This window comes from Pelodiscus sinensis, chromosome 22 (genome assembly GCF_049634645.1).
Source record: "Pelodiscus sinensis isolate JC-2024 chromosome 22, ASM4963464v1, whole genome shotgun sequence".
NCBI classification, from domain to species: Eukaryota; Metazoa; Chordata; order Testudines; family Trionychidae; genus Pelodiscus; species Pelodiscus sinensis.
Genome location: NC_134732.1, coordinates 1,211,458 through 1,237,277, shown reverse-complemented (window position 1 = coordinate 1,237,277; position 25,820 = coordinate 1,211,458). Strand labels below are relative to the sequence as shown.

The 25,820-nt window shown below is 55.9% G+C and overlaps 3 protein-coding genes and 1 non-coding gene across 5 annotated transcripts in view; 2 read left to right on the top strand and 2 right to left on the bottom strand.

Annotated features, from left to right (window-relative positions):
- Positions 1–7,957, bottom strand: part of LRSAM1 (leucine rich repeat and sterile alpha motif containing 1) — a 34,067-nt gene extending 26,110 nt beyond the window's left edge. The window contains exons 1-5 of the mRNA XM_075906009.1: positions 7,579–7,957; positions 3,802–3,986; positions 3,451–3,507; positions 2,200–2,244; positions 405–482 (exon numbers count right to left, since the gene is read on the bottom strand). Coding sequence (XP_075762124.1) covers positions 405–482; positions 2,200–2,244; positions 3,451–3,507; positions 3,802–3,873 — 252 coding nt within the window. The 5' untranslated portion in view covers positions 3,874–3,986; positions 7,579–7,957. The remainder of the gene's footprint in view (positions 1–404; positions 483–2,199; positions 2,245–3,450; positions 3,508–3,801; positions 3,987–7,578) is intronic.
- Positions 7,958–8,302: 345 nt separating this feature from the next.
- RPL12 (ribosomal protein L12) lies at positions 8,303–12,900 on the top strand. Its single transcript, XM_075906015.1, has 7 exons — positions 8,303–8,456; positions 8,723–8,796; positions 9,675–9,773; positions 10,610–10,691; positions 11,377–11,463; positions 12,612–12,724; positions 12,806–12,900. The coding sequence occupies exons 1-7, from the start codon at positions 8,420–8,422 to the stop codon at positions 12,809–12,811; spliced, it is 498 nt and encodes a 165-aa protein (XP_075762130.1). The 5' UTR covers positions 8,303–8,419; the 3' UTR covers positions 12,812–12,900.
- On the top strand, positions 11,142–11,269 carry LOC112544841 (small nucleolar RNA SNORA65). The gene has a single exon (XR_003088166.1). It is a non-coding gene; the product is annotated as a small nucleolar RNA SNORA65 (small nucleolar RNA).
- Positions 12,901–14,042: 1,142 nt separating the features above from the next.
- Positions 14,043–24,768, bottom strand: STPG3 (sperm-tail PG-rich repeat containing 3). Of its 2 annotated transcripts, none has more exons than XM_075906014.1 (7): positions 24,372–24,765; positions 23,343–23,407; positions 20,156–20,299; positions 19,375–19,463; positions 18,603–18,720; positions 17,945–18,067; positions 14,043–14,150 (listed from the first exon to the last, which is right to left on the bottom strand). In XM_075906014.1, exons 1-7 carry the CDS (start codon positions 24,485–24,487, stop codon positions 14,131–14,133), a joined length of 675 nt encoding a protein of 224 aa, XP_075762129.1. In that variant the 5' UTR covers positions 24,488–24,765; the 3' UTR covers positions 14,043–14,130. The 2 variants fall into 2 exon arrangements, with proteins under 2 accessions (XP_075762129.1, XP_025037598.2); XM_025181813.2 differs by lacking the exon at positions 14,043–14,150 and adding an exon at positions 14,302–14,437 and having other exon boundaries at positions 24,372–24,768.
- Between the last annotated feature and the right edge of the window lie 1,052 nt (positions 24,769–25,820).

Genomic DNA, 25,820 nt, shown 5'->3' with positions numbered 1-25,820 from the left:
GGAGATTGAGGTTTGCACGAGGAAAAGCGTCCTACCTCCACAGAGCGCTCACCCTGCAGCAGGTCGCCCAGGGAGGTCGCGGGGAGCCTTTAAGGACAGGCTGGACAAAGAGCTAGAAGGGAGGGCCTAGGGTTACCTGGCCCCGCCTCAGCGCAAGGGGCTGGACTGGCTGAACTCACTTGACCCCATCCAGTCCTGCATTTCTAGGGTGCCAAGACAATCCCAGCCTCTGCCACCAAATGGATTCCACAGTGCAGTGACGGGAGCCTGGCGAAGGCAGGAGATCAGGGGAGCAGCCTTTGCACCCCCGCGCTGCCAGTCCCAGGGTGAGACACTTGCTTGGTTCCCTCTGCTCTGTAACCCCGAGGGCTGCCGAAGAGAAACGCTGTCCCGGGGCCACTCACCTTCACCGTTACGAGATTCAGCAGGCTGCAGGACTTCGGAACCAGAGCGGTGAGGTTATTGGTGTGAACAATCAGCACCTGCAGAGAGCAGAACGCTGGAGTCACCTGACGGGAGACAGCACAGCCTGCAACCCCCCCCCGGCGTGCATTCTGGTGAGGGGCGCTCAGGAGATTCAACGCAAACCGATATTTATTCGCGTGAGTGGAACAGGCCAGAGACAGACAGTGCAGCTGGACTTCAGGGGATCTAGATCATTTCCGGCTCAGTGGTGCCTGAGGTCATGCAGGCTAAGGCAGCAGGAGATGAGATTCGATCCAGGTTCGTTCTGCAGAGGCTCAGCAAGGATTCTCCTGACACAGAGGCCCGCTGGGGGGCCCTAGTCTGTCAGCAGTGCCCTTCAGGCCTGTCAGAGTATTAGTCTGTAAGGAAGATCACGTGGGCTACTAACCGGAGGCTTAGCACAGCAGCCCCCAAAGCAGCCAGGATGGTTAGGAGGGCGGGATGTGGGGGTTGAGGCTAGGGCTGGAGTGGAGCCACAGCCAGGGGCCAAGGCTGAGGGCGGGAGGAGAGCTGCAGCCAGGCTGTGTGGGGACCAGCAGCCGGGCCCTCAACCAAGTGTGGCTCCACTCCCAGCCAGCAGCCTCGTCCCTGTGCCAGGAATGGAGCCATGGCCAGCAGCCAAGGCTGGGTCTAGCGCAAAGCCAGGAGAGGAGCTGAGGCAGGGGCTAGGGCTACATGCAACACAGAGAGCTGGGGCCGGAAGGGGCTGGGTGGCATTTCCTACCTGCCCCCATGGGGGCTGGTCTGAGTCCCACCATGTCCCCCAAAGGGAGTGCGACCTATTGGTCACTGTAAGTGCTGCGCGCTGTATGGACGGGTGACAGGAAGAAGCTGTATGTAGAGCTACAATGCCCTAGACGCAGGAATGGCGATTTACATCAGAGACCTCAGCAGGAAGGTTCAAGCAATACAAAAGTCACCATGATGGGAGCTCTGTTTGCTTGGAAGTCACCAGGAAAAGGCAGGCTGGGGATGCGGCAGTGTGAAATCAGCCTGGGAAAACACCCAAGACTAAAACTACAGGGGGCTGTCTTGCCTCTGGGGTCAAAACTATGAGTTCTGGGGAAATACAAGGAGAAGCAAAAAGACGTTTTGTTTTCCAGGTCTGACAGAGAGGAGTGATTCGTGACCACGGGGGATCCCGGTTTTGACTGAAATCCAGCAAGCCCTCAGACAGATTTTGAAGGTACAAAACTGCTTTTGCCACAGGACCGTAGCCTGCAAACGTTACGTTTAGTCACTTAGAAGTGAGCCAGACCTTTATTCTGAACCAATTCTGTTCCGTTATCTTTCTGCGGTGTCACTTCGGCCTCTGTTAATAAACGCCTCTTGGTTTTATCGGCCAGCTAGCTCAGTGCTGTAATACTGAGCCACGCTGAATTGAACAGGCGGGCGTGTACGTCTCCCTCTGGAGACTGCGAACCTGGAGTTTCGGTGAGTGCCCAGGGAAAGGGGCCGGACGCTCCAGGGCACTCGCTCAGGTGGAGCTGGAGAGCACCGTGAGAGAACGGGCAAAGCAAAGCGAGGCTGGCACGGGGTCTGAGTGGGAACCAGAGCAGAGTGACACCACGTGTAGTGCCAGCAGGGGAGCTAACAGAATGCCGAGTGCAAACTGGCCCAGCAGTGCCCTAGGACCGAGATTCCACCTTCCTCTGAAACATCATGTAAGCGCCCAAGTACTCGGGACAGGCGCTCACACCGTAAGAACACCGCTAGTACTTACACTTCTCTTACCTTTTTCTGCAAAACTTTACATGTTGCAAAAGCCCCATAAGGAATCTGAAACGAAGCACAAATGGGTCACGACGATGCACAAGCACAGCGATGTCCCAACACTGGCCATGCCCTTGGAAAGTATGCGCCCGCCGGACCGAACAATCAGCTTTCATTGAAATGCAAATGACACCAAGATCACTGGTCCCCGTCATTAGGCAACAGCAGCTCCCACGTCCCAGCACTTCCTGCACTGCTGTGGCCCTCAACCCGGGGATCTGGGCCGTACGCCAGGTCACAGAGAACGGGCTGCTAGGTGCGGGCAGCTGTCCAAGCCTGGGCTGGCTTAGCAGTCAGTGCGCAGGTCCCCCAGAAGCCCATGCACATGGGTCATTATACAAATGGAGATCCTGGCGTGTCTTTAACCCCGGGCACACACCCTGGCCGAATGGGAAAGGGGAGAGGAGAGGCCTTTACGTATGCTGGCAGCTATACGCAGGGGACAGTCAGAAACCTGGGATCAGTGCACATGTCTAGCCAGTTCCACAGCCCTGTGGCACATTTGTGCAGGGTAATGCTGGGGGCTGGAGCTGCTGATGCTTGGGCCTGTCTTGGGTTTGAGTCTCACAAACCGACAGGGGCTGAAATGTGACGCTGTCTCTCTAAAGGGCACTGCAACTCCTCACTCACTACTACTGCCCTCGCTTTTCAAAATCTGGGCGGCTCCAAGTCTGCGTGGCAGCCTAGATTCGGAGACACAGTTAGGAGCACGGCCTTGCTCTGCAGCTGGACTTGTACTCTCTGGTCTACCTGTACTGGAACCATGTACAGGTGGCGAGATTCCTGGGTTTAGCACTAAGGGCATGAGGCTGAGAACTGCAACCTTTAGCATTTCACAAATACATTTCCTGACAATGAGACACATTCGGCCACGGATTGTTCACTCGGGGTCACAATAAAGTGTCAGGGAATCTTGACCACCCTGCCCTTCCTGTCTTGCTAATTCTCCTCGTATGGGAAAGGTGCAGAACTACTGTCTTAGGCCACAGAAAAGGCTTCCCAAAAAGGGGCAGAAGCCTCACACTTCAAGAGAGGAGCCAGACTGAGCCAAGAGGGAACGATTCGGCACGGACTAGGGATAACATGGATAAATTAAGACGTTCATCTCTGTCTCTGGACTCTGAATTATGACAACTCTGGAGTTCAGTACTGGGAAGAAAATGAGGCAGCTGGACAGGTCCCCTCACGCCGAGGCTCACAGAGAGAACATACCTCGGAGAGTTCACATTTAGATATATCTAGAATGTCATCAGCACCAGCTTCTTTTGCCTGGAGAGGGAGGGAGAGAGAGAGAGATTTGTGCTGAAGCTCCAGAATGCTTAGAGACAAATGGCCTCTTGCTGCATGTTGGCTAAACTACCCTGCCAACGTCTCTTTAGCAATGTAACCAGCTCTTTGCTATGGCCACCTCAATCAAGAGCCAGTATGAGATGCCAACTATACCTGCAGCCTGGTCATGCAACCAAGAAACTAAATTCCACCACAGGCTCTGTGGCTGGGAGTTCAATTTAGCATTCAGAAGGAGGGATACAGGAAAGGAAAAAGCATCACTTCAAAGCTTACCAGGCACATTTGGTATTCAAGGCGCTTCCGGGCCTCATCGCTAGGTTTCCTTTTACGGAAGAATAGCGGCATCTTTTGCTTTTAGCTCCAGACCCGTCTCAGAGGCGGAAAGCGATCAAAGGCAGAAGAGTTAGGAAGTGTATATAACAGGTGTTGACAGGGGGCCTGGGTTAAGGAATCGCACTCTAAGTAAAAAGAAGAAAAAATTATCTCTGGGTTTGTCCTGGTTTAGGCCCCGATTCTGCCAGACGATCCCCTGAAGTTCATGGGGCTCCATACAGGCACAAGGATCACAGTGCCCAGCTGGGTACTTATTTTGCATCCAGTTTTCGCGTTTAAGCTCCACCTTTGCCTTGTGCTAGCGCACTACCTTTCTGACATAAGCTTTTTAGCAGGATACTTCTCCAATTGTAAACAACTAATATTTTCACTTCGAACATCTAGCAGTTTAAAACCCCTTTTCAGTTGGCAGACTTTTCAAGATCTAATCATTTATGTTTCCAATGGTTTAAGAGCAGATAATGCAGACATGCTGACCTACATTAATGCAGAGGCGCCTAAACTTTGCCCATGAAAGTAGAGCTGACTGCATCATTTTAATCATAAGCAGTGGAATGGGCAGCATAGATGACAAATTCATAGAATCCTAGAACACTAGAACTGGAAGGGACCTCGAGAGATCATCAAGTCCAGTCCCCTGCCCATAGGGCAGGACCAAGCACCATCTAATCATCCCTGGCAGGTGTCTGTCCAACCTGCTCTTAAACGTCTCCAGGGATGGAGATTCCACAACCTCCCTGGGCAATTTATTCTCGTGTTTAGCCACCCTGACAAGTAGGAAGTTTTTCCTAATGTCCAACCTGCAGGGCCCTGAACACAAGCCTCTCAGCTCAAGCTGGAGCACTGATGCTGACTCCTGTGGTTTTTTGCAGACAGTCTTGCCATATTAAACACTAGGGTGCCTTTCTTATGGATTCTGTGGGACACATCTGGCCATGCCTGAATTAACCAGTAACCCTGCAAACAACATGCAGTAACCGCAGCAGTAAGATGAGCGTTTGGTTCGCACACCCTATCTTCAGAAATGAAGCCTGCATGAACTAACAAGCACTGAGGGTCACCACTGTTGGGCGATCAGGTACCCACCCCCCAAAGAGCTGTGGAATACAGGGTTGCAACGCGTAACTGAATAGTTTTCTCTCAGAAGAGCTGAGCGTGGAACTGGGTGTGACTGACACTGTGCTGTGTGAACACGGCAGACACTGAGGGAGCATCACAGCACCAGACATTAAGATATATAATATGAAAAACACAGTAATGACACGACATTTATGAACAATGTGGCAGCTTTCATTTCCTTGGAATAACCTCAAAATGGAGCAGTCCAGCAATCACAACGAAACAAGGAGCAGACAGCACCAGAAGCAGAACGAGAGAATTAGGAATATAGTGCCAATCCAAATCTGGCCGTCTTAATGGAAGATAAGTCTTTGTGGAGTGTTTTGTTTTTTAATTGGTGCTCTTTTAACATACTCTAGTGCTCCCAAGCTTTGAAGCTGGTGATTTTCAGCCAGGAGATAGCACATTGCTGACCCAAAGGCTTTTTGGTTTCTGCGTGAAAATCCACCCAAACATGGCTGAGTTACAAGCCTTTGAGAAAAATCCCAATTCACACAGGGCTGAGCACGCTCCAACGTCTCACAACTTTCACCTGTCACTGTGAACAGATTGCCCTTAAAGCCTCCTCACAAAGCAACTGACCAATTCAGGGCTAGAGGGGAAAAGCCGGACTTTATCTGCAGCTCCTGCTCCAGATGAGGGTGGAACGTAGCACTGGAATTGAGAGCCAGGAGCCTGTGTCTCCTGTGTTCCTAAAGACCCCCTTGCTCCTCCGGCTGGCACCCAGGCCGTGTGAAGGAGGAAGATGCCTGATCCAAACACAGAAGGGACAAAAGCTGGGCCCCAGTGGTGGGAAAGGAGTCAACTGGGTGAAGGAGTCAGGGAGACTGAGACTGGGTGGGGAATAGATTGTGACAGGAAGTTAGGGTGAGCCTAGAACTGGCTGAGCAAGGAGCTCAATTGAGTCAGGCAAGGAGGGGAGGCTAGGACTGGTTGGGCAGGGAGGCAGGCACTGGGACTGGGAGGGGCGGCTGGAACTGGGTGCACAAGGAGCCTGGCTGGAGGTGCCAGGGGATGGAGAGGAAAATGGAACCAAGAGTCAGTGAAGAAAACAGAGGGTGGGAAATCTGGAAGCCAGTTCATCTGGCGGGTGGAACTGAGATCAAACGAGGACCACTAACTGTGGTAACCTACCATTTAAATCAACTTTTGTACCAGATGACTGGAGGCAGGGATGTTAATGGTTTACTGGTAAACATCTCCCTTGCTGGGTGATGTCCCCAGTTAACCTGTGGCCTGCCTGGACTGCAGCAGAGCCCTGCCCGACAGGGCACACTGCACTGTGGGTAAGGGATGCTCCAGCCCAACCAGGATAGCCCCCACCTACGGCAGGCCCAGCCTGGATGGAGTAGCATGCCACGGATGAGAGCGCTCCAGCCAGGATGGAGCAAACCCGGCCCACATGGGGCCCCAGCCCGGCCAGAGCAGCAGCGCTGCTTCGCAGGTGGGGGACATTCCAGCCAGGCTGAAGCAGCCCCCCCCCCCCCCCCCCCCACATCAGACATCATCTGATTAAACAGGATTTTACATCCTGAACTGGACGATAGCTAATGTGACACCAATTTTTTAAAAAAAGGTTCAGGGGCAATCCCTGCAATTCAGTACCAGCAAACCGGTTGAAACTAAAGTAAGGAACAGAATGATCAGACACCTGTATGAACAGAATCGGTTGGGGGAGTGTATTCAATAACTGGTTAAAGACAGGGAACAAAGAGCAGAATTAGGGATGTAAAAGTGTCGTCGATTAACTGATAAGCAAAAGCGTATAGGTTAATGCTATGGACTCCATGCATTCCCCCACCCCGCCACCTGCCATCAGTACATTTTTTAGCAGGCTGGCCAGCAGTCCAGCTTAGTTCTAGCTCATGCCAGGACTGGGACCCACCCCCGCCGCGGTTCTGCATTTATATTAGGAGCCAGGCAGGCAGGCACGGTCCAGGAGTTCAGCCCTACCCCAGACAGGTGCTGCTGCCACTCTGCTGCCTCTGTATCAGAGACAGCAGCATGGGGCGACAGGCAGCCAGGCAGCGAGGGGCCAGTCCCTCTTGGACCAGCCCCAGCCTGGCACCGGAGCTGCTGCCTGTGATCGAGGCAGCAGCGTGGAGTGGCGGGGGGCTCCCTGGCGGGGGGGCTTCTTGACGGGGGGGGCTCCCTGGCGGGGGGCTCTTTGGCGGGGGGGCTCCCTGGCGGGGGGGGCTCCTCGGCGGGGGGGCTCCCTGGCGGGGGGGCTCTGGCTGCCGCCCCACCCCTGGGGACTCGACTGTCCCGTTCACCGACTGTCGCGAGCCCGGAGCGCTACCGGCCCGTTTCACACGAGGGCCCCGGGGCCGCGCTGGGCGCTGCCGGCACGTTCGGGGCGAGCCGGGACAGGGAGCGACGGGCCCGGGCCGGGGGGGGGCCTGGCCAGGACACTCCCCGCGCGCCGGGGCCACGGCTGCTCCCCCGCGGCTGGCAGCGCCTCCCGGGGCCGGGGGGGGGCGTTCGGGGGGGAGGGGCAGCCTGCCGGCCGGGCCTGCGGAGCCCGAGAAGACCCGGGCCGGACACGGGGGGGGGGGGCGCCCCCCTCCCCTGAGAGCCCCCGCGCGCGCCCCCGCTCACCGCTCCCCGCTGTCACCAGAGCAACTTCCGGGTCCCCCCCCCCGGCGGCGCTGTCACGTGACTACGCCGCCACAGAGACGCGCGGCCAGAGCGTCCCACTCGCCGGGGGGATGGGCCCGAGCTCCGACAGCGACCGCCAGGGGGCTGCGATCGTGTCACCCCCCGTGCGCGCGGGGTTCGGACTCGGAGGCAGGAACGGCACTGAGGGAAGGGAGAGACCCAGCTCCCCGCTTGGCGGCGCCTCCTGGCGGCCTTGCCCACACCTAACATGGCGGCCGGAGTCCCCCTCCCGCTCGGCCCTTGCCCACACCTAACATGGCGGCCGGAGTCCCCCTCCTGCTCGGCCCTTGCCCACACCTAACATGGCGGCCGGAGTCCCCCTCCCCCTCGGGCCCTTGCCCACACCTAACATGGCGGCCGGAGTCCCCCTCCCGCTCGGCCCTTGCCCACACCTAACATGGCGGCCGGAGTCCCCCCCCCCCTCCCACTCGGCCCTTGCCCACACCTAACATGGCGGCCGGAGTCCCCCTCCCGCTCGGCCCTTGCCCACACCTAACATGGCGGCCGGAGTCCCCCCCCCCTCCCTCTCGGGCTCTTGCCCACACCTAACATGGCGGCCGGAGTCCCCCCCCCCCCCTCGCTCGGGCCCTTGCCCACACCGAATATGGTGACAGGAGTCTCTGCCCACAGCTAACATGGCGGCCGGGGTGCGGCTTTCCTATGTCTCGCGAGATCTCGGAGTATAAGTGGCGCGGTCGGAGGGGGGCTGGTCTCTTCTGCGCGCTGCCCTGGGCCGGAGGTTCGTCGCATCCGTCTCCATCCGGCTCGGGCCCGCGCCGCCATGCCGCCCAAGTTCGATCCCAACGAGATCAAAGTCGGTGCGTTGGGGGAGGTGGGAAGAGGGGCGCGGGAGGCGTAGGGGGCCGGGGAGGGGTCGTGGGGGGGGGGGTGGGCGGGCGAAGGGGGCCGGGGAGGGGTCGTGGGGGGGGGGTGGGCGGGCGAAGGGGGCCGGGGAGGGGTCGGGGAGGGGTCGTGGGGGGCGGGGGGGGGGCTCGTGCTCCCTGCCTTGGCGCCCCCTGGGAGGGGCCACTCTGCTGCGGGTTCGGATCCTGCCGTGCGGCCCCTGATGCTGTCTCTCCCGCAGTGTTCCTGCGATGCACCGGTGGGGAGGTCGGGGCCACTTCCGCTCTGGCCCCTAAAATCGGCCCTTTGGGCTTGGTAAGTGCCGCGGGGAAAGGGGTGACTGGGTCTAGCTCTGGGGCTGGCACGTGCTTCCTGCCTGCTGCTGAAAGCTGCTCAAGGGCAATAATGGGGGTTCAGGCTCATGCCCAGCTTCAGCCACTGGCCATTTAACCAGTGAGTGTGGGTTGAACAGCACATCCCGGGAGGTGGCCCTGCTGGGGCAGGGCAGGGATGGGCTTGTGGCCCTGGTACCTGGGAGGCGTCGCTGCCTGCTCTGGGTATAAGCCAGGCTTTTCTGCTGCTCGCCTGCAGCACACGTGCAGCCGCTAAGATGTTTGGTGGTTACCATGTTACATGATTTAACATCCCTTGTCGAGGGTGATTTTTCTCCCACAGTGAGCTGGCGCCCACCTCGCCCAGCTGCATGCCTGCAGATGAGCCATGCGTTGAGGTATCCTAAGCTAGATACCTTTTTAACTACAGGAATCCACGGAGCCCACTTCCCTCTTAGCTGGCGGCTCTGTGCAGCCTTAGTGGTTAGTGTTTGGCTATTGTCAGTGGATGGAAATCGCTCCAAGGTTTGCCTCTTGTACAATGGTGGGGGGTTATCATAGCTGTGAGTTTACCATCACCTCTGACTGGGCAGAGAGCCAACTTGCAAGACACTGAATTTAGCATATTATTTGTATGACGGGCTCATGTGTGTCCAGCAGTCCCTGCTGCTTCTGCTTCTGGGCTTGTGGCTTGCTCTGCTGGGAGCATCTCTCCATGAGATTGCAGGTAAATGAGTACCTGCTCACACCACTGACCCTGGGTATAGATCATGAAATGTGCATCCTAAATCAAAGAAAAGCATGTTAGGAAAGTCACTCTGACGACGGAAAAATCAATTAAATGCTTGTTCTTGTTTTCAGTCTCCCAAAAAGGTTGGTGATGACATCGCCAAGGCAACAGGTGACTGGAAGGGGCTGAGGATTACCGTGAAACTCACGATCCAGAACAGGCAAGCTCAGGTACTCAATGCCAGAAGGGATGGCTTGGTGGTGGAAGCACCAGGTTTGGAGTACCTGGATTTGCTGGAACCACAAGTGTCAATCCCGGCAGGGTCGACTCAGCCCTTCATCCTTCCGAGGTAGATAAAATGAGTTCCATGCAGTTCTCTGTGTGGGGGTCTTCTGGACGAGACCTTAAAAACGAAGTCCCTCCTAATATCTGTAGGCTCCGGCATGCTGGGGTAGAGCCAAGGCAGGAACTGGCTCTAGCTTGCCATCCAGAGGCAAGTGCATTGCAGTGCAGTGTGACTTGGGGCGGTCCAGGCTGGAGGTGCTGTGTGATGAGTGGAGTGCCTGGAGTCAAGACCAGGCATCAGAGCACTAGTCAAGGTTAATAGAATGGAGAGGAATAAATGGGCTTATCATTCTGTGGGAGTGACAGACGCTGTACTGCCAAGGTGTCTACTGGGAACCGATGTCCGGGGTTCTTTGCCTGAGAATGCCAGGGGGCACGTGGCAAGCCGGGGAACACTGTCTCAGTAATCCTTCAGCTGCTCTGCAGTGTGGCTGTAGCCATGTGCCACCATGCCTGTCTTGTATGGCAATGACCGAGGTACTCCCATGGAGAGCTGGGATGGAGCTGTACATCTTTCCATAAAGAACAGACATGTCCCATACACACAGGAATGAGGGCTCAGGTATTTTCCAGTACGTTCGTTAATTGTGACTGTTTGCATGAGGTGCACAATGTGTTTCGTAGGCTCTGTGGGGCGACTGACTGGTTCTTCTCTCAAGGATTCTGGGTTTGCTTTCTGGCCTCAGTATCTCCTAAAGAGAACCTCTTTCCCCTCCTTCAGATTGAGGTTGTCCCTTCTGCCTCTGCCCTGATCATCAAAGCCCTCAAGGAGCCTCCTCGGGACAGGAAGAAGCAGAAGAACAGTAAGCGTCCCTCTTAACTTCACTTGGTGACTTGCTAAGTAGTGAGCCTAGCCCGGGTCTGATTGGCTGCCACTTAACCTACCTGCGTTTAGGGTACTCCTGAAAAAGGGAGTGTTTGCCAGCCTTGTAGGGCATTTGTTAGTGTCGGGAAGCCCTTCACGTTTCTAAATCTATCTCAAGAGAAAATTACTCCTGGGATGCAGGAAACCGAAATTGTCGGGTTCCTTGTACTGACACAGCTGGGTGCTTCTCAGGCGTGTGACAGTGACCCCTTGCGCACAGCAAGCCTGAGGGTGACTCCCTTTATAAATTAAAGACCTTTTTATATTAACGCTTCACCTCCAGCATTTATAGTGGGGCTTATGGTCTCCAGACGGGGTCATGACCCCCAGTTTGAGAACCACTGGATCAGCTAGCGTTTGTCTGGTCTAAAATTCAGTAAAACAGCCACCTGCCACTGTACCTGTCAAGTATGAAATGGCTGGTACAATCCAGTGGTGCGCTGATAGAAAACACCAGCTCAGGAAACAGGGTTATTCTCTCTGTGGGTAACTCTGTGCCGAAGTCTGGGGACAGAGAATAAACCAAGGAAGGAGTGCTGCTTTCTCCGCTCCCAGGGCTGAGCTGTTGAAGGGACTGGGTCAATGCTCCTCTTGAGACCTCACTGGTGTTTGCTTTTGTTCAGTTAAACACAGCGGCAGTGTCAGCTTCGATGAGATCGTGAACATTGCACGCCAGATGAGGCACAGGTCCTTGGCCCGCGAGCTCTCTGGTAAGCCTGAATTCAGACAGGCCGCGCAACCCCCCATGTGCCTGTCTACCCAGGAGCTGGCCTGCAGTGCAGCTTTGGGCTCTGCCAAAAACTTCAGCCTCTGCTGTACGTAGATTTCCTGGTGAGAAGTGGTGGATTCATGAGCAGTCAGGCAACCTGGCAGAGGCAGAACAGGACTTTTCCCCATGCTCCTGACCCTGTCTCAATGCAGCCTGTTCCTAAGGGCACTAGCTGGGCCTCTGCTGACTGATACCTGGGCATTAGCTTCCTAAAGTACAGTATAAACCAGGGTGGGCAAACTGGCCAGGCCACACCTGACCTGTCAGGACCCAGGATTACCAGTCTGCCAGCTGTGGGTCCATGCTGCTCCCAGGAATGGCTCGCCCCCCCTGCAGCCCTGAGGGTAGGGGAGGGCTCCAAATGCTGCCCTCTGGCAGGCACCATCCCTGCAGCTCCCATTGGCTGGGACAGAGGAACCATGGCTGATGGTACCTGCAGGTGTGGGCAGCTCACGTAGCTGCCTGCCTCTACCCCCGGCTATAATTCCTCTTGAGTAGCTTCGATGTCTGTTCTCAAGATACCTTCGCCTTAGAAGTTGGTCAGAGCCCTTTAACAGGCTTGTCTCACTGGGAAGTTTGACCTGGGGGTACTGAATCTGTGACTGTCCTTCTGGAAGGTCCCATGTTACTGCCTGAAACATGAGTGGCCTCTCTAGGTTCTCCTGGGTGTGTGCATGCTTTGCATTGGCACAGGAGGCCTAGCTTCCAGGACATGCTCGTCATGCCCTCAGCTGTGACTCCTGCTGATGGGCCTCGTGTTCCTCTGGGATGGAGGTTAAGGTGTGTAGCGGTAGATGTGCAATCAACAGATCCCTGAGTCCCCAGACTTGCCTAAAGCTTCCAAAGGGGCCTCTTTCATTTGAAAGTTGTGGGGGCCACTGGGCCCCAGGAGAGGAGCCTCCTTGCAGCCATTCCTCAAACACCTCTGTATGTAACAGACTTCCACCAGGGAGGAGGTGTGCTGAATTGACACGCTGGCTGAAGTAGCGAGTAGAGCCACTTACTCTGGTGGAAAAATCTTTGACCCCCTTGGCTTGGTCTGTCACTGCTGTGTTGGGAGGGGCTTAAGATGCAATTTTTCTGTTATAGGAACCATAAAGGAGATTCTAGGAACTGCTCAGTCTGTTGGCTGCAGTATTGATGGCAGACATCCTCATGATGTCATTGATGACATCAACAATGGCACAATAGAGTGTCCGGCTGTAAGTTAAACTTCAGATGAAATTGACTAGCCTTGATTATGAATAAGTATTTCTTTATTAATGGGAGGTTTTTTCCAACAGAGCTAAGAAAGAAGCAAAGAAGACTCAGTAAAAAGCTGGTTTGAGTTTTTTGTAACAATTGTAAAACCTGAATAAAACGTGTAGTTGTCTGAGAACGGTCTGCGGCTTACATAGAGGGTTCAGATTGTTTCCTGAAAGTGCAAAATGGTGGAATTTAAACATGATTGATTCCAGATCTACTCTGCCATGTGCATTTATATCAAGATGACCAGATTTTTTTCTCCACACACTGAACTAAACTCTACTAGCTGCATTAAAACGAGTTGGCCTTGACAGTCAGTCCCTGCATTGTGGAGTGGGGGAGATGCTACAGAAATGGCCTCCAATTCTAAGAGAAACGGTCCCTCGCGGTGTGGAACACAAGGTACCAGTGTTAGTGATGCTACGTGTAGGCCATGGAGAATGGCTTAAGAGGGCTGGGCTACATACAGTTCTTGGGCTGGATCTGGCCCCCCACCTTAGGCAGGCTCCTTGCTTGCCTCTCCCCACCAGAAATGCAGCAGCTGGGCCCTTTTTCATGACAGCCCAGAGGGGAGAGGCTTCAAGAAATGCCTCTGCCCCCAGCACAATCCCATGGGCTGGTTCCTGGCCAATGGGAGCTGCCTGTTTGAAAAATAACCAGGCAGCACCCAGAGAACCACATCTCTCCAGCTCCTGGTTATTTGTGCCTGCCCTCTGCAGTCTGGTCAGGGAGCCTGCCTCAGACGTGCTGGGCTGGTGGCTGGGAGTAACTCAGGTAAGTTCAATAGTGACAGCCACTGGCACCCCAGCCCCTCCCTCCTGCACCCCAATCGTCTGCTCCAGGGAACCTCCTGTCCTAGCTCTCAAACCCCTGCCCCCTCCTGTGCCACAGCCCTGTACCCTTACCCCAGCTCCCTTCTGCACCCAGACCCTGCTCCTTTGTTAATAGAATGAAGCGCTGGCCTTGACCACCTTCCACAATATGGCTCCCTTCAAAACTTATTGTAGGCCGATTGCTTGGCAGCTAGCTCACGTGCCGGTGTGGTTAAGTGATGAACCTCTTCACCTGTGCTAGTGATGAAATGGGATACAGCCCCATTCTGAGATTGCAGGCCTCTGCCCTTGAGTTGAAAGTCACTACTGGATGCCCAGCCAACTTCAAAGTACTTGGACAAATCGAGTTTAGTAACAGGTGTAAAGTGAGCGCTCAGGACTCAGCCTGGGCGGCTGGAGGTTGGACCCAGCCAGCTTAGTATGGAATAAGCACCTTGTCCAATTCAATCGGAGGGGTTTATTGTGACTAAATGTATACAGTGAATGGTCGCACCCTCCAGTTCTAGGAGCAGATGTTGCCCGTTCTCTTCCTAGGTGCACTGGGCTTGTCCTGTCAGAGTAAACAGGTTATTTCACATTAGAATCACCAGCTGGGGGCTGACTGGGTAAAGCTTTGGCTGTAAGTTAGAGCCTCTTGAGATGAAGGTGCTACAGAGGCAGCTGCCACGTAGATGAAGCTGAGCAGGTACTTGGGGGTTGTAGCCCTTGTTCAGAGAGTTGTGAAGGGCCCAGTTTCATGTCTCTTGGGTCTCCTGGTGCCCTGGATGATGATGCTGGGGGAGCTGGGCAGCCGAGCTGAATGCCCCTTCTCAACATCATACGCTGCGGGGCCTGGCCCTGCAAAGAACCCAGCTGCCAGTAAGTTCTGTCTGCTCTGCTCTGGGGACTAAGAGCCTCCCCCTTAGGTCTGCTCAGTGTTGCAGGTGGATGTTAGAGTGCCCCCCCCACCCCCGGGCGGCTTTTAAGTACTAGATAGGAAAACCACTTTCGTGCACTGTCCATGAATTCGTTACCAGCATGGAAAATGCAGCAGGTAAACTTAGTGTTTTGCCTACAGCTATAGAAGCAAAGGGCCACCTCCTATGGCTGCTACGGCCCTTCTTGATGGGGCTGGGCTGGGCTGGTGAGAGGGACAGCCCCAAGTTGGCATTTGGATGTTTCTGCTGGGAAGCTAGCCTGGCTCAGGAGCCGAAGCCCAAGAATAAGTGAGCCACCTAAAAGTGCAGCGCTGAGCCAGGCTGGGGAATAGCAGGGAGCGAGCGCCAGCTACGGGGAACAGCATTAAAACTCGAGGACGTTGTGGGCACCCTGCCGTGCAGCAGTGACCACGGGCAGCAAGTTCCATGGGCTTGTGCTGCCCATGCTCAGCAATATTCAGCCCAGGGCCCTGCTTCACCAATATTTGGAGTTAGGTCTCTCCCCTGGCCCCCCTGTGCGTCCGTTCTCCCCCCAGCCCGGCCCTGCCATGCGCAGCTTTCAGTCTGGCTCCCCTTTGCCAGCGCATGCTGCCAGCTGCTGCTGCCATGCGCAGCATTTATTGGTGAGCTGGGAGACACCCGGGCATGATCATAGAATAATAGGACTGGAAGGGACCTCGAGAGGTCATCGAGTCCAGCCCCCCGCCCTCAAGGCAGGACCAAGCTCCGTCTACACCATCCCTGACAGATGTCTATCTAACCTGTTCTTAAATATCTCCAGAGAGGGAGATTCCACCACCTCCCTTGGCAATTTATTCCAATATTTGACCACCCTGACAGTTAGGAATTTTTTCCTAATGTCCAATCTAAACCTCCCCTGCTGCACTTTAAGCCCATTACTCCTTGTCCTGTCCTCAGAAACCAAGAGGAACAAATTTTCTCCTTCCTCCTTGTGACACCCTTTTAGATATTTGAAAACCGCTATCATGTCCCCCCTTAATCTTCTTTTTTCCAAACTAAACAAGCCCAGTCCATGAAGCCTGGCTTCATAGGTCATGTTCTCTAGACCTTTAATCATTCTTGTCGCTCTTCTCTGTACCCTTTCCAATTTCCCCACATCTTTCTTGAAATGTGGCGCCCAGAACTGGACACAGTACTCCAGCTGAGGCCTAACTAGTGCAGAGTAGAGCGGCAGAATGACTTCACGAGTTTTGCTTACAACACACCTGTTGATACAACCTAGAATCATATTTGCTTTTTTTGCAACAGCATCACACTGTTGACTCATATTCAACTTGTGGTCCACTATGACCCCTAGATCCCTTTCCGCCATGCTCCTTCCTAGACAGTCACTTCCCATCTTGATGTAATGTCGTAGCCCAGGACTTTAAAACTGCTCAGCGTGGCATTGAGCCATGTGGCCTAGCTCTGTCTTTGGAGTCCGGGGACTTCTGGGGCCCGAGCGCAGACTGTCCCCGCAAAGTGGAAGGCGGAAGGTAAGGGTAGGGGGAAAGGGTGGGAGGCACCAGGAGGGTGCAGGGCTAAGGGAAGGTGCACATGCCAGAGGATTCTGGGGGTGAAGCAGAAGGGCAGACACCTGCAGGGGAGGGACCAGCACCAGAGGAGAGAGGGAAGGCAGGTGTGTAGAGGAAGGTTTTTTTAGGCGAGAGGCTGAGGAGGGGTAGCTCACATGATCAGAGTGGGGCTACTGGAGGAGTGGGCACAGGGGGCAGGTCGCAGGAGGGCTGAGGGCAGTGAGAAGGGCAGGAGTCAGGACAGCAGAGGAGGGTGAGGACTTGGGAGGGCAGCAGGCACCAGGGGAGCTGATGGAGCAAGGGAGGGACACATGGCAGCAGAGAGAAAAGGTAAAGGTTTATAAAATATTAACTTGGGTGCCATAGTGGCACATCCAAACAAGCCACATGAACTCAGTACTGGTGCACAACACAAAATTCATTCTGCTCATGGGAGGAAACTCTTAGGCTATTTCTACACTGGCGGCTTCTTGTGAACAAGTCCGCTCTGTCATGTGTGAGCTGTGCTTTTGCGCAAGAGCATCCATGGCGGTGTGGACGCTCTCTTGCCCAAGAAAGCTCCGACGGCCATTTTAGCCATAGGGGTTTCTTGCACAAGAAATCCCTGCCGAGCGTCCACACTGCCCTCTTGTGCAAGGGAGCTCACACCTGTTAGAAAAGAGCGTAGCTCTTGCGCAAGACGCCCTCTCTTACCACGCCGGACTGTAAATGTCCTTGCACAAGAGCAGGCGGGCAGTGTGGCTGCTCTGTAGGTTCTTGCACAAGAAGCCGTGAGTGTAGACACAGCCTTAGGGGGAACCCTTCCCCCAGCCTCTCTGCCCCCGAGTTAATGTCACACACATTGGGGTTAATGCAATCACAGATTAGTTGCATGCGGGGGGGTTTGGTGGGGGCCAAGCTAATCCCAGTTGGTAGGAGGATGGTGGGAAAAGCCCTGTGAGGGGTCACATGACACCTTTTACTTCTGGTCACGTGTCCATCTTGCACCAAGCGTGTTACCTCCAGAGGCCTGGCTAACGGGGGTCGGGGGTGTGGTTAACGGGGCACCACCAAAAATTATACAAACCTGTGGCCCCGGCAGTGACTCTCCCAATGGCCGTTCTCCTGCTGGCCTATGGCAGAGTCCCTGGCACCGGATTTACTCCTCCTCTGAACAGCTGTCCGCTGCCCAGCCTGTGCTGGCTCCCGCCGGCTCCGAGGGAGAAACTGAGCCGAGAGCTCCTGGGTCTGGGGCTCGCAGCCGGGATTAAGGCAGGGCAGCCCCTCCCCTCCACCTTCTCTTTTCATCCCACTTCCACCTTGGCGGGCAGGAGATCCCTGTGTTCCCAGAGCGGGGGCGCGGCGCCCTCGGACGCTGGCTACTCACAGCGAGCGGCACCTGGACAGTGTGGCCCTACCGCCAGCCAAGGCCGGTCTGCACCTTGCTTGTAGCGACTGTGGGTGGGGGAGGGGAAGCTGTTCTACCAGCATGCAGGTGACTCTGCCAGGGTGGCTTAGCGGCTGTTTCTCAGGCGTGTGGTGCTAACCCCATTTGAACCCCCAGGGAGACCTACTGAGCCAAGCTGCGTGTTGGGCTGTGGGTCTGTTCCCACGTAGAAAGGAACTGAACACTTCCCCGTTCGTGAATGTGGCCCCGAGCTGGCCGCTGCCACCTTTCATCTTGTGTCTGTGTCACTGCGAGTGTCCAGTGACCCCCCTGCTTGTGTGTTTCCGCAGATGGCATGGTTCTGCTCCACCTCTTCCCATGGAACAGGGTACCGCCAGGGGAGACCTGCAGTCATGCAGGGAGTGAGGGACGCCAGCGGCTCTCGCTAACTGCTCAGCTTGCATGAAGCGTGGTGCGTGCCGCCAGACAGCAATGATTTAATCGCACAGGGCTTTGCTGACTCTACCTGTGCTTCCCAGATGACTCCCCTGTGGCCGTTTTCGTATGGAGTAAGAAGGTGAGGACTGAAACACCTGGACGTACGCTGGGCTTGTGTTATATTTGTTCGGTGCTGGATCAGCTTGAGCTTCTGGAGGAAGAAAGGGAAAAGTGCAGCAAACATTCCCTTCCCCCAAACTTCCGCCTGCACCCAGCCTCCAACTCAGACCCTGCATCTCCATTAATACCATGGAAGAGCATGGCCCTCCACCACTTCCCAAAATCTTGGAGTGCTCTCCCCTCCCCCCCGTCAAAAATGACGGCCCACCCGCGGGCTAGAGGGTTATAGTAGAATCTCCACTAACTGGGGAGCAGGGTTCTTAAGGCCTCGAGCCGCAGGGACTGCCACTGAGGTCAGTTCAGCCAGACAAGGGACCCCCCTCGCAGTGACGTGGAGGCCGCCAGCTGCCCTGAGAAGGGCCATGGGAGTTGTGCTGGGGAAGCTGGGCAGAGAGCTCCGAGGAGGCCACAGGGAACTCGTGGAGGAGTCAGTGTTACTAGCGGAGCTGTGACAAGGCATGTTGGTGCCATGGGGAGGGAGCGTATTGGGGCACCGCACTATTTGGTGTCATTGTTTTCTGCCTCTCTTGGCTCACCCTGTTTATGGCCTGGATCAGAGCACTTACCTTTGCTGACCAGGCTGAACTTCCCCTTCCTCCCGATGCTGAAGCTCGGGCAGCCTGGCCTGCTGGCCTGCCGGGGGCCCAGGGTTGAGGGCTGCGTGTAGTGGAATGGAGATGGCCACTACCAGAACAGAGTTAGTCTTACCAAAGTATAGAGCCTCCCTGGGCTGCGGGCAGAGGGTTTGGGACACTCCAGGGCTGTGTCTAGACTGGCCAGTTTCTCCATAAAATCAGCCACTTTTCCGGAAAAATTTGCCAGCTGTCTACACTGGCCGCTTGAATTTCTGCAAAAGCACTGACTTCCTACTGTAAGAAATCAGTGCTTCTTGCGGAAATACTATGCTGCTCCCGTTCGGGCAAAAGTCCTTTTGCGCAAAAGGGCCAGTGTAGACAGCTCAGATTTGTTTTGCACAAAAAAGCCCCAATTGCGAAAATGGCGATCGGGGCTTTTTTGCGCAAAAGTGCGTCTAGATTGTGCGGAAAAGTGTCCGTGGCCAAAGTGCTTTTCCGTTAAAAGCATTTCCGGAAAATCATGCCAGTCTAGACGTAGCCCTCGACCCCAGGCAGACACAGCATTCAAGGCCCTGAAGTAGCGTCTTTTCCTCACCTGCAGGCTCTTTGCACCCAGAGGGGTGCGACACACAGAGGCTGGTTCTGGCCCAGCGGGGTGGGGCTGGCCAAGGGTGGCGCAAGGGTGCACCGCCTGCTTTGTTCCAGCCTGAGCTCTGGGACAGGGAGAGGAATTTGTCAAGGGAACCCAACAGGCATCACCTACGTTGCTCTCCGTGTTGAAATCCGCCTTCCTGGTAAAGGGGCTTTTGCTCTGGAACCAGGATTTCTGCCACGCTCTGCGACCTCCCCCCTCTAGCGAGAACAAACAGCAAGTGTGAGTGGCCTTTGCCCAGGACCCTGCGCTCCTGCTGAGCAGGGGCCTGGGACGACCAGCTGAGAGAACCATCCACGAGGAAGAGCCACGGCTGGCCAGGACCCTGCTCCCCCAGGGCACCTCTGCTGTTTGGACTGGGGTTGGCTGGAGCAGAATGCTGTGGTACTAGCTGCTGGGCATGCTCCCAACCAGGCCCAGCTCATGGAGCACTTGGGGAAGGAGGTAAAGGAGAAAGCCCTGGGACAGCACCCTCCCCTCCCGCTGCTGGAGCCCAGCGGCCGAGGCGGCTGTTGTGCTGGGGGCGTTCATGGACCGGCGGTTTCTCAGCTGTGGACTTTCATCGGAGCCGCCGCACTGAGGTCCTGGCGCCGGCTCCAGGACAGTCGGTATCGCTCAGCAGGCGGCCGCCCTAGCGTGGGGCGTGTGCTGCGAGGGAAGAAGGGAGCCGCTCATCCCGTCTGGCTGCGGAAGGAGTGGGGCTGACGTGCTCCACGGAGCCTCAGTGAGCAGGATGGTGGCTGCAAGTGGGCCCCGTGGGCAGAGACCAAGGAGCCTCACAGTCCTGCCACTGCCAAGCCATGTCCCGTGGCAACGGGCCGACCCAGCAACCACCTCCACGGCCCCCCTGGGGACACGGCTGCTCAGTGACAGAGCAGGTCATCGCTGGTACCTCGCGGGGGGGTCTTCCTCCCAAAGGTGTAGGCTGGAGCACTGCTCTCCCTGCAGCTCATGGGCGGGGGCGAGTAGGCAGCTGGGCCGGGGCTATCCACTGTGGAGACCAGGGGCGGCCGGCTGTCCATTGCCTCCCTGTAGCCTAGGAAAAGAGCACAGAGGGTGGGAGCCCAGCTCCCCGGGGGAGCACAGAGGGTGGGAGCCCAGCTCTCTGGGGGAGCACAGAGGGTGGGAGCCCAGCTCCCCGGGGGAGCACAGAGGGTGGGAGCCCAGCTCCCCGGGGGAGCACAGAGGGTGGGCAGCAGGGTCCATGGCCGGCCTGCCAGCTCCACGCTCCGGGGCTGGCTGGGCGCTATGGGGACGTGCAGCCGCCAGCAGCTCCAATTCGTTCAGGACTGTCCCAGGCTGTAGCAGTTGGGCCGCTGGGTTGTTTCAGCCAAGCCAGGGCCCTGGTACGTGTGTGTGTGTGTGTGGGGGGGGGCAGCTCGAGTACAGCTCTGCTGCTGTGCCCCCTGTGCACGCTAGAACCCCCTGGCTGCAGGAGCCCTTCCTCTGCCAGCTGCCTCTCAGCTGGACTCAGCGGCAGCAGGAGGCGCAAGGTGCAGCACCAGCAAGAGCCCAGTGCTCCTGTGGGTGGGGGCACAGGCCAGTCCTGGAGCTGGCTTGGAGAAGCTGACCCAGTGGCTGGTGGAGAACCAGAACTAGAGCCTGCCCCAGTGGTGTGGGGAGGAGAGTGGGAGCAGCAAACTTGGGGGAGACTGCGTGGGGCAGAGGAGAGAGAGCAGCTCTCATAGGCTGGGAGCCATGGCCAATGGGAGCTGCGGGGACGGCACCATTGGGTAGCGGCGAGTCCCCTGCTCCCTTTGCCCTGGAGCCAGACCTGCTGGCCACTTCCAGGAGCCTGCCTTAGCCCTGTGCACCACTGCCCGGGGTCAGGGCCCTCCACTCATCTGAGCTGCAGGATGTAGAGCCAAAGCCCTGGGCCTCCCCCAGCCTGACTTTCTCCCTCTCTGGGTGGGCCCTGGGCTCAAACAACAGGAACTGACCTATGTTGGAGTCTGCTGCTTAGTGACTGTGTGGGGGGGGGCGGCTCCGGGCCAGCGCTGGGCTGCCGGTGCATTGGGACCGTCCCCACACGGGCGCTGGCTAATCTGACAGGGCTTTAGGAGTCTAATGATGCTTCCTCCTGGGACCTAGCCTCAGAAACAAGGAGCCCGGCTGGTCATGACACTGCCAGCCTTTTTCCCTCCCCTGCAGCAGTGAACTGGGAACCCCGGGGGTGACGGGCGGTTTGGCCAAAGGGAGGGTCCCACTTTTCTGCTGTAACCATTTCTCTACTGTATAGTTGAGAGTCCTTCTGTCTAGGTGTCAGTCTGTCTGATCCAGAACTCCTAAACGGTAAGAGCTAGGACCACAAGATTTGGTAGGCTGCTTCCTCCAATCATAACTTAAAGCAAGGTCAGGGTTTGGTTGTGCCAGGAAAATGGGAAGTGCCTGGAATGGGACTGGTTCTCATAAAATCCAGTGCTTTTTTTGGGTAAGAAATAGGCGCCGGTACTCCAGGCTCAAACTTGTCAAGAGAAAAAAAAAGGCCTTTAAGAACCAAAACGCTGCGCTGGGAGCTGGAAAAAAAAATGCCTCGTGGTTCAAGCAGGCTTCCATCAGGAGACAGGTGCTGGTATGCACGAGGGGAAATCTCATTCATTTACAGGCAGTCGCTGACTTACGTCGGATCCGCACTTACGAACGGGCTTTATCGCCCCGGAGCTCGCAGGCAGCGGTCCCGCCACCTCGACCTCCGGCGCGAGAAAAGTTGCTCCCGGTGCCCCTGGTCTGCTGGGGACCGTCCCCAGCAGACCGGGAGCACCGGGAGCAAAGCCGCAGCCGCGGCAGGGTCCCGCGCCTCTGAGGCTTTGCCAGAGCAAAGCCTCAGAGGCGTGGCACCCCGCTGCTGCTGCGGCTTTGCTCCCCATGTCCCTGGTCTGCTGGGGGGGGGGGGGCGCAGCTATTGTGCCCCCCCCCAGCAGACCAGGCTTTTGTTGTGGACCCTGGGGCAGAGCAGCTGGGGCGCTGCCGGTTGGTCCCGCAGCGCCACTCTGAGCACTACTGGACCAACCCGGCAGCACCCCAGCTGCTCTGCCCCAGGCGTCCCCAAGTCAGCCGCCGCTGAAACTGACCAGCGCTGACTACAGGAAGCCCGAGGCAGAGTTGCTCTGCCCCCAGCTTCCTGGAATCAGCCGCTGATCAGTTTCAGCAGCAGCTGACTTGGGGACGCTTGGGGTTCTTAAGTTGAATCTGTATGTAAGTCAGAACTGGTGGTCAGTTTCAGCAGCGGCTGAATCTGGATGCCAGTTCCGACTTACATACAGATTCAACTTAAGAACAAACCTACAGTCCCTATCTTGTACGTAACCCGGGGACTGCCTGTACTGTGTGCTAGGAAAATAGGTGACAGTACGCCATTCCAGGTCATACTGTCACAAAAAAGCACTGAATAAAACTTAAGTAGAGACCCCATAACTGACATAACTGAGTGAATGTTGAAAAAGAGTGAACCAAGATAAACCAGAAAAATAGGGTGCACCTGGAATAAGATTGCTTCTCAATAAACCTCCCAGAAAAGGGAGAAAATGGGAAAATGTGGAGTAGTGCTCTGTTTTGGCACAGCTCAATCCATCCGTGAGGTTTGAAAACCAGACAAAAATGTTACTGGAAACCAAATTGACTATGGCCCTTGTTTGTTAAAACATAGCAAATGACAAGAGTTTATATTGAAGAAGGAAAAAAATACACTTAATGGAATTCCCGTTTGAAAAAAACTGATTAAAAAATGAAACTGAAAAATATTAACAATCCCGTTTTCAAAGAAATCTGAAACAAAAATGAACGAGGGCTGTAAAATCCTGTGTTGAAAGTTAATCTGTTAAACATTAAGTTCAGTGGGGCACCACGGTGGGCCCAGTTGGGTGCTGCTCCAGCCTGGCCAGGCCATGGGTTAACTCCTCACCCGGTGAGCAGCACGTGGGAAGGGGGATGCTTATCCGGTAACAAGGAGCTGTTGCTGTCTCTAGGGTAAAGTTTTTCATTGGGAAATGCCTGGGAAAGCTTGTGCTGAAGTTCCCAGCTGCAGCCCCGTCAAGGCAGGATTCCCCCTCGCCGGGGCTGCCGGAGGCTCTTGTACTTACTGCTGCCCTTCAGCCCGCTGATCTGCGGGAACAGAACCCTGCTGCCTTCTCGGTTCAGGCGACCCCTGCAAACAAGTTGCACGTTAAGCATCAGCCCCTCCCACGGCACAGGGCCACACTGAGCCTCTGGGAGGTGCTGTCCTGTGACACAGAGATGGCAAGCAGGGTAAGATGGCCCAGACCTGGAGCCAGCCACCCACCACCTAAGATACAATAGAATCCTACCAACTGTGTTCACAGAGCGCACTTCAGGGGAAACCTCAAACAGACCATAGTAGGAATCAACAGGGACAGAACAAGAAACAGTCAAGAGCTGGGCCTATGGCCAGCCTGCATCGCCTGGCCTAGGATGTGGCACTGGGGAGTGATGAAGTGGGCAGCAATGTTCCCACTAATTTTTTCCATCCATGTGCGGAATAAATTTTATGTGCACCAAAGCGGATGTGCACCACCAGTGGAAACAAAACCCTAGCTATGGGTGTTCTGCTAATAAGCTGGGCAGCATTTCAATCTCTCCTGAGCAGCTGCCAAAGTGCCTGGCTTACAGGGACTACTGGTGGGCAGGGCTGGTTTCAGGCCATGGTAATCGTCCCCACAGGAGCCCGGAGACAAATCATGGAGCTCAGCCAACAAGGGACCCTGCTGGGATTGCAGACAACGGAGATGGCAGGGCTGGGACTAGAGACCACCGAGCCTCTGAACGGCTGTCAGGCAGCGAGGGTGTTTGGTCACCCAGGACTCGACTGTAGCTGTGTCCCGACTGTGAATGGCACAATGCCCCGTTCTTGTGAACTGGAGGGCGGGGGCTTTGGCACTGCCGCGGGGCATCAGACAGGTTAGCCACGAGCTCAAACCCAGCACCTCCGGGAACGTTTCACACCTGAGCGCAGTGTCTGGATCTCAGGGTTCTGCTGGAGAATGAACCCCCTGCGTGAGACAGCCCAAGGGCAGAACGCCCGAGCCCAAGGGCTGCCCTCGAGGGCGGGCCCTGAGAACATCCCCCTTCTCGGCACGTGCTGCCCCGCATACCAGTGGTACTGCGAGTGCTGCTTGTTGAGCAACGGTCTCACATGTGGCTGCCAGTGCTGGTTGCCGTTCATGTAGTACTGGGCCAAAAACTTGGTGCGTTTTTGCTCATATTCCATTTCTGCGTGGATTGTGCTGGTGTGTGCGGAGGGGGCCCGTCCTTAAGCCATTAGTGGAACAATGCCTGTGCTCTGTGTGACATCAGCGAGCCCCGGCATTCTGGAGATTGGTAGGTTCCATTCTCCCCGGGGAGCTGGAGCCTGCCTCTCTGCCGTGGAGCCCGGCTGGACATGGGGACTCTGCCCCATGAATTACCCAGTGCAAACTTCTCCTGGGGAGACACTGCACTGGTGCAAAGCAGGCTTAGGAGATGGGCACATTGCAACGTAAGTCTAGGCACGAGCCCAAACCCATCTGACTTGGGCCTGGGCCCAGAACTCCATGGGGACTGAGAGTCTCTGGGTCTTGGGCCCAAACGCCATTGTTCTGCAGCACAGACACAGCTCAAGCCCTGAGTCTGCCAGAGCTCGCTGTGGTGCGTAGCCTTCCTATCCTAGCCCGAGAAACTCACGGCCCCTTCGCACAAGTACAGCTGCTCCAGTTCTCACATTTGCATTTATTCCGACTGCTGAGCTGCATACACATTGAATCTTCTCTTGCATGGGCAATGTTCACCAACCATCAAAAGTCCTTTGCCTCCCCGCTGCTTCCGAGTCAGGGCCACACAGCCCGAGTGGTGAATCTCTGGGGGAGATGAGCAAAGTGTGATTTTTAACAAGGAGCCACCATGGAAAGCTGGCACCATTGGGCTTCACCAGGTTGCTGACCAGTCTAGAGAGAAGCCTAAGGCCATGTCTACACTGCGAGAAGGCTGGCTTTATTCAGGTCGACTTTTAGTACCTGATTTTGTAACGTTGATGGGGCGTGTCCCCGCTGAGCAAGAATTCAGCATAGTTCGAAGTAGCATGTCCCTAGTCGGGCGCCTACCATCAGCTTGAGAGAGATGCACTGTGGGGGATTCGTCTTTGCATTCTGGTTAGCTCCCAGTGCACACTGGGACCAAAACTGTGTGGCAGGTGGTTCGGGGTACACGTTGCCAGCAACCCATAATGCACTTGTCTTCTCTCCCCTCTCCCCACTGGAGAGCAACAGCAACAGTTTGTAATCCCCTTACTAAAGGTGCCTATGACTTTCTGGGAAGATCCTGTGTGCTGCAATCTAGCCCTAGGGACTACAACTCCCATGAGCCCTTGAGAAAACCAGGAAGAGATGGCTTGTCTGGGCATGTGGAGAGAGGGTCTCAGCAGTCTGGGGGCTCTCCATTTTGGGATAGAGGAGCCAGGCTGCTATGGAGGAGCCTTATCCAGTCCAAGCGATGAGGAGTCCTGTGGCACCTTATAGACTAACTGAAGTGTAGGAGCATAAGCTTTCGTGGGCAAAGACCCACTTCGT

Bases quoted from the DNA above. Each gene is read 5' to 3' on its own strand.
- RPL12 (XM_075906015.1), top strand. From the start codon at position 8,420: ATGCCGCCCAAGTTCGATCCCAACGAGATCAAAGTCG. The intron at 8,797-9,674 runs GTAAGTGCCGCG...TCTTGTTTTCAG, and splicing joins AAATCGGCCCTTTGGGCTTG to TCTCCCAAAAAGGTTGGTGA. The intron at 11,464-12,611 runs GTAAGCCTGAAT...TTTCTGTTATAG, and splicing joins CTTGGCCCGCGAGCTCTCTG to GAACCATAAAGGAGATTCTA.
- STPG3 (XM_025181813.2), bottom strand. From the start codon at position 24,487: ATGGAATATGAGCAAAAACGCACCAAGTTTTTGGCCCAGTACTACATG. The intron at 23,408-24,371 runs GTATGCGGGGCA...ACTTGTTTGCAG, and splicing joins CAGCACTCGCAGTACCACTG to GGGTCGCCTGAACCGAGAAG. The intron at 20,300-23,342 runs GTAAGTACAAGA...CTCTTTTCCTAG, and splicing joins CAGCGGGCTGAAGGGCAGCA to GCTACAGGGAGGCAATGGAC.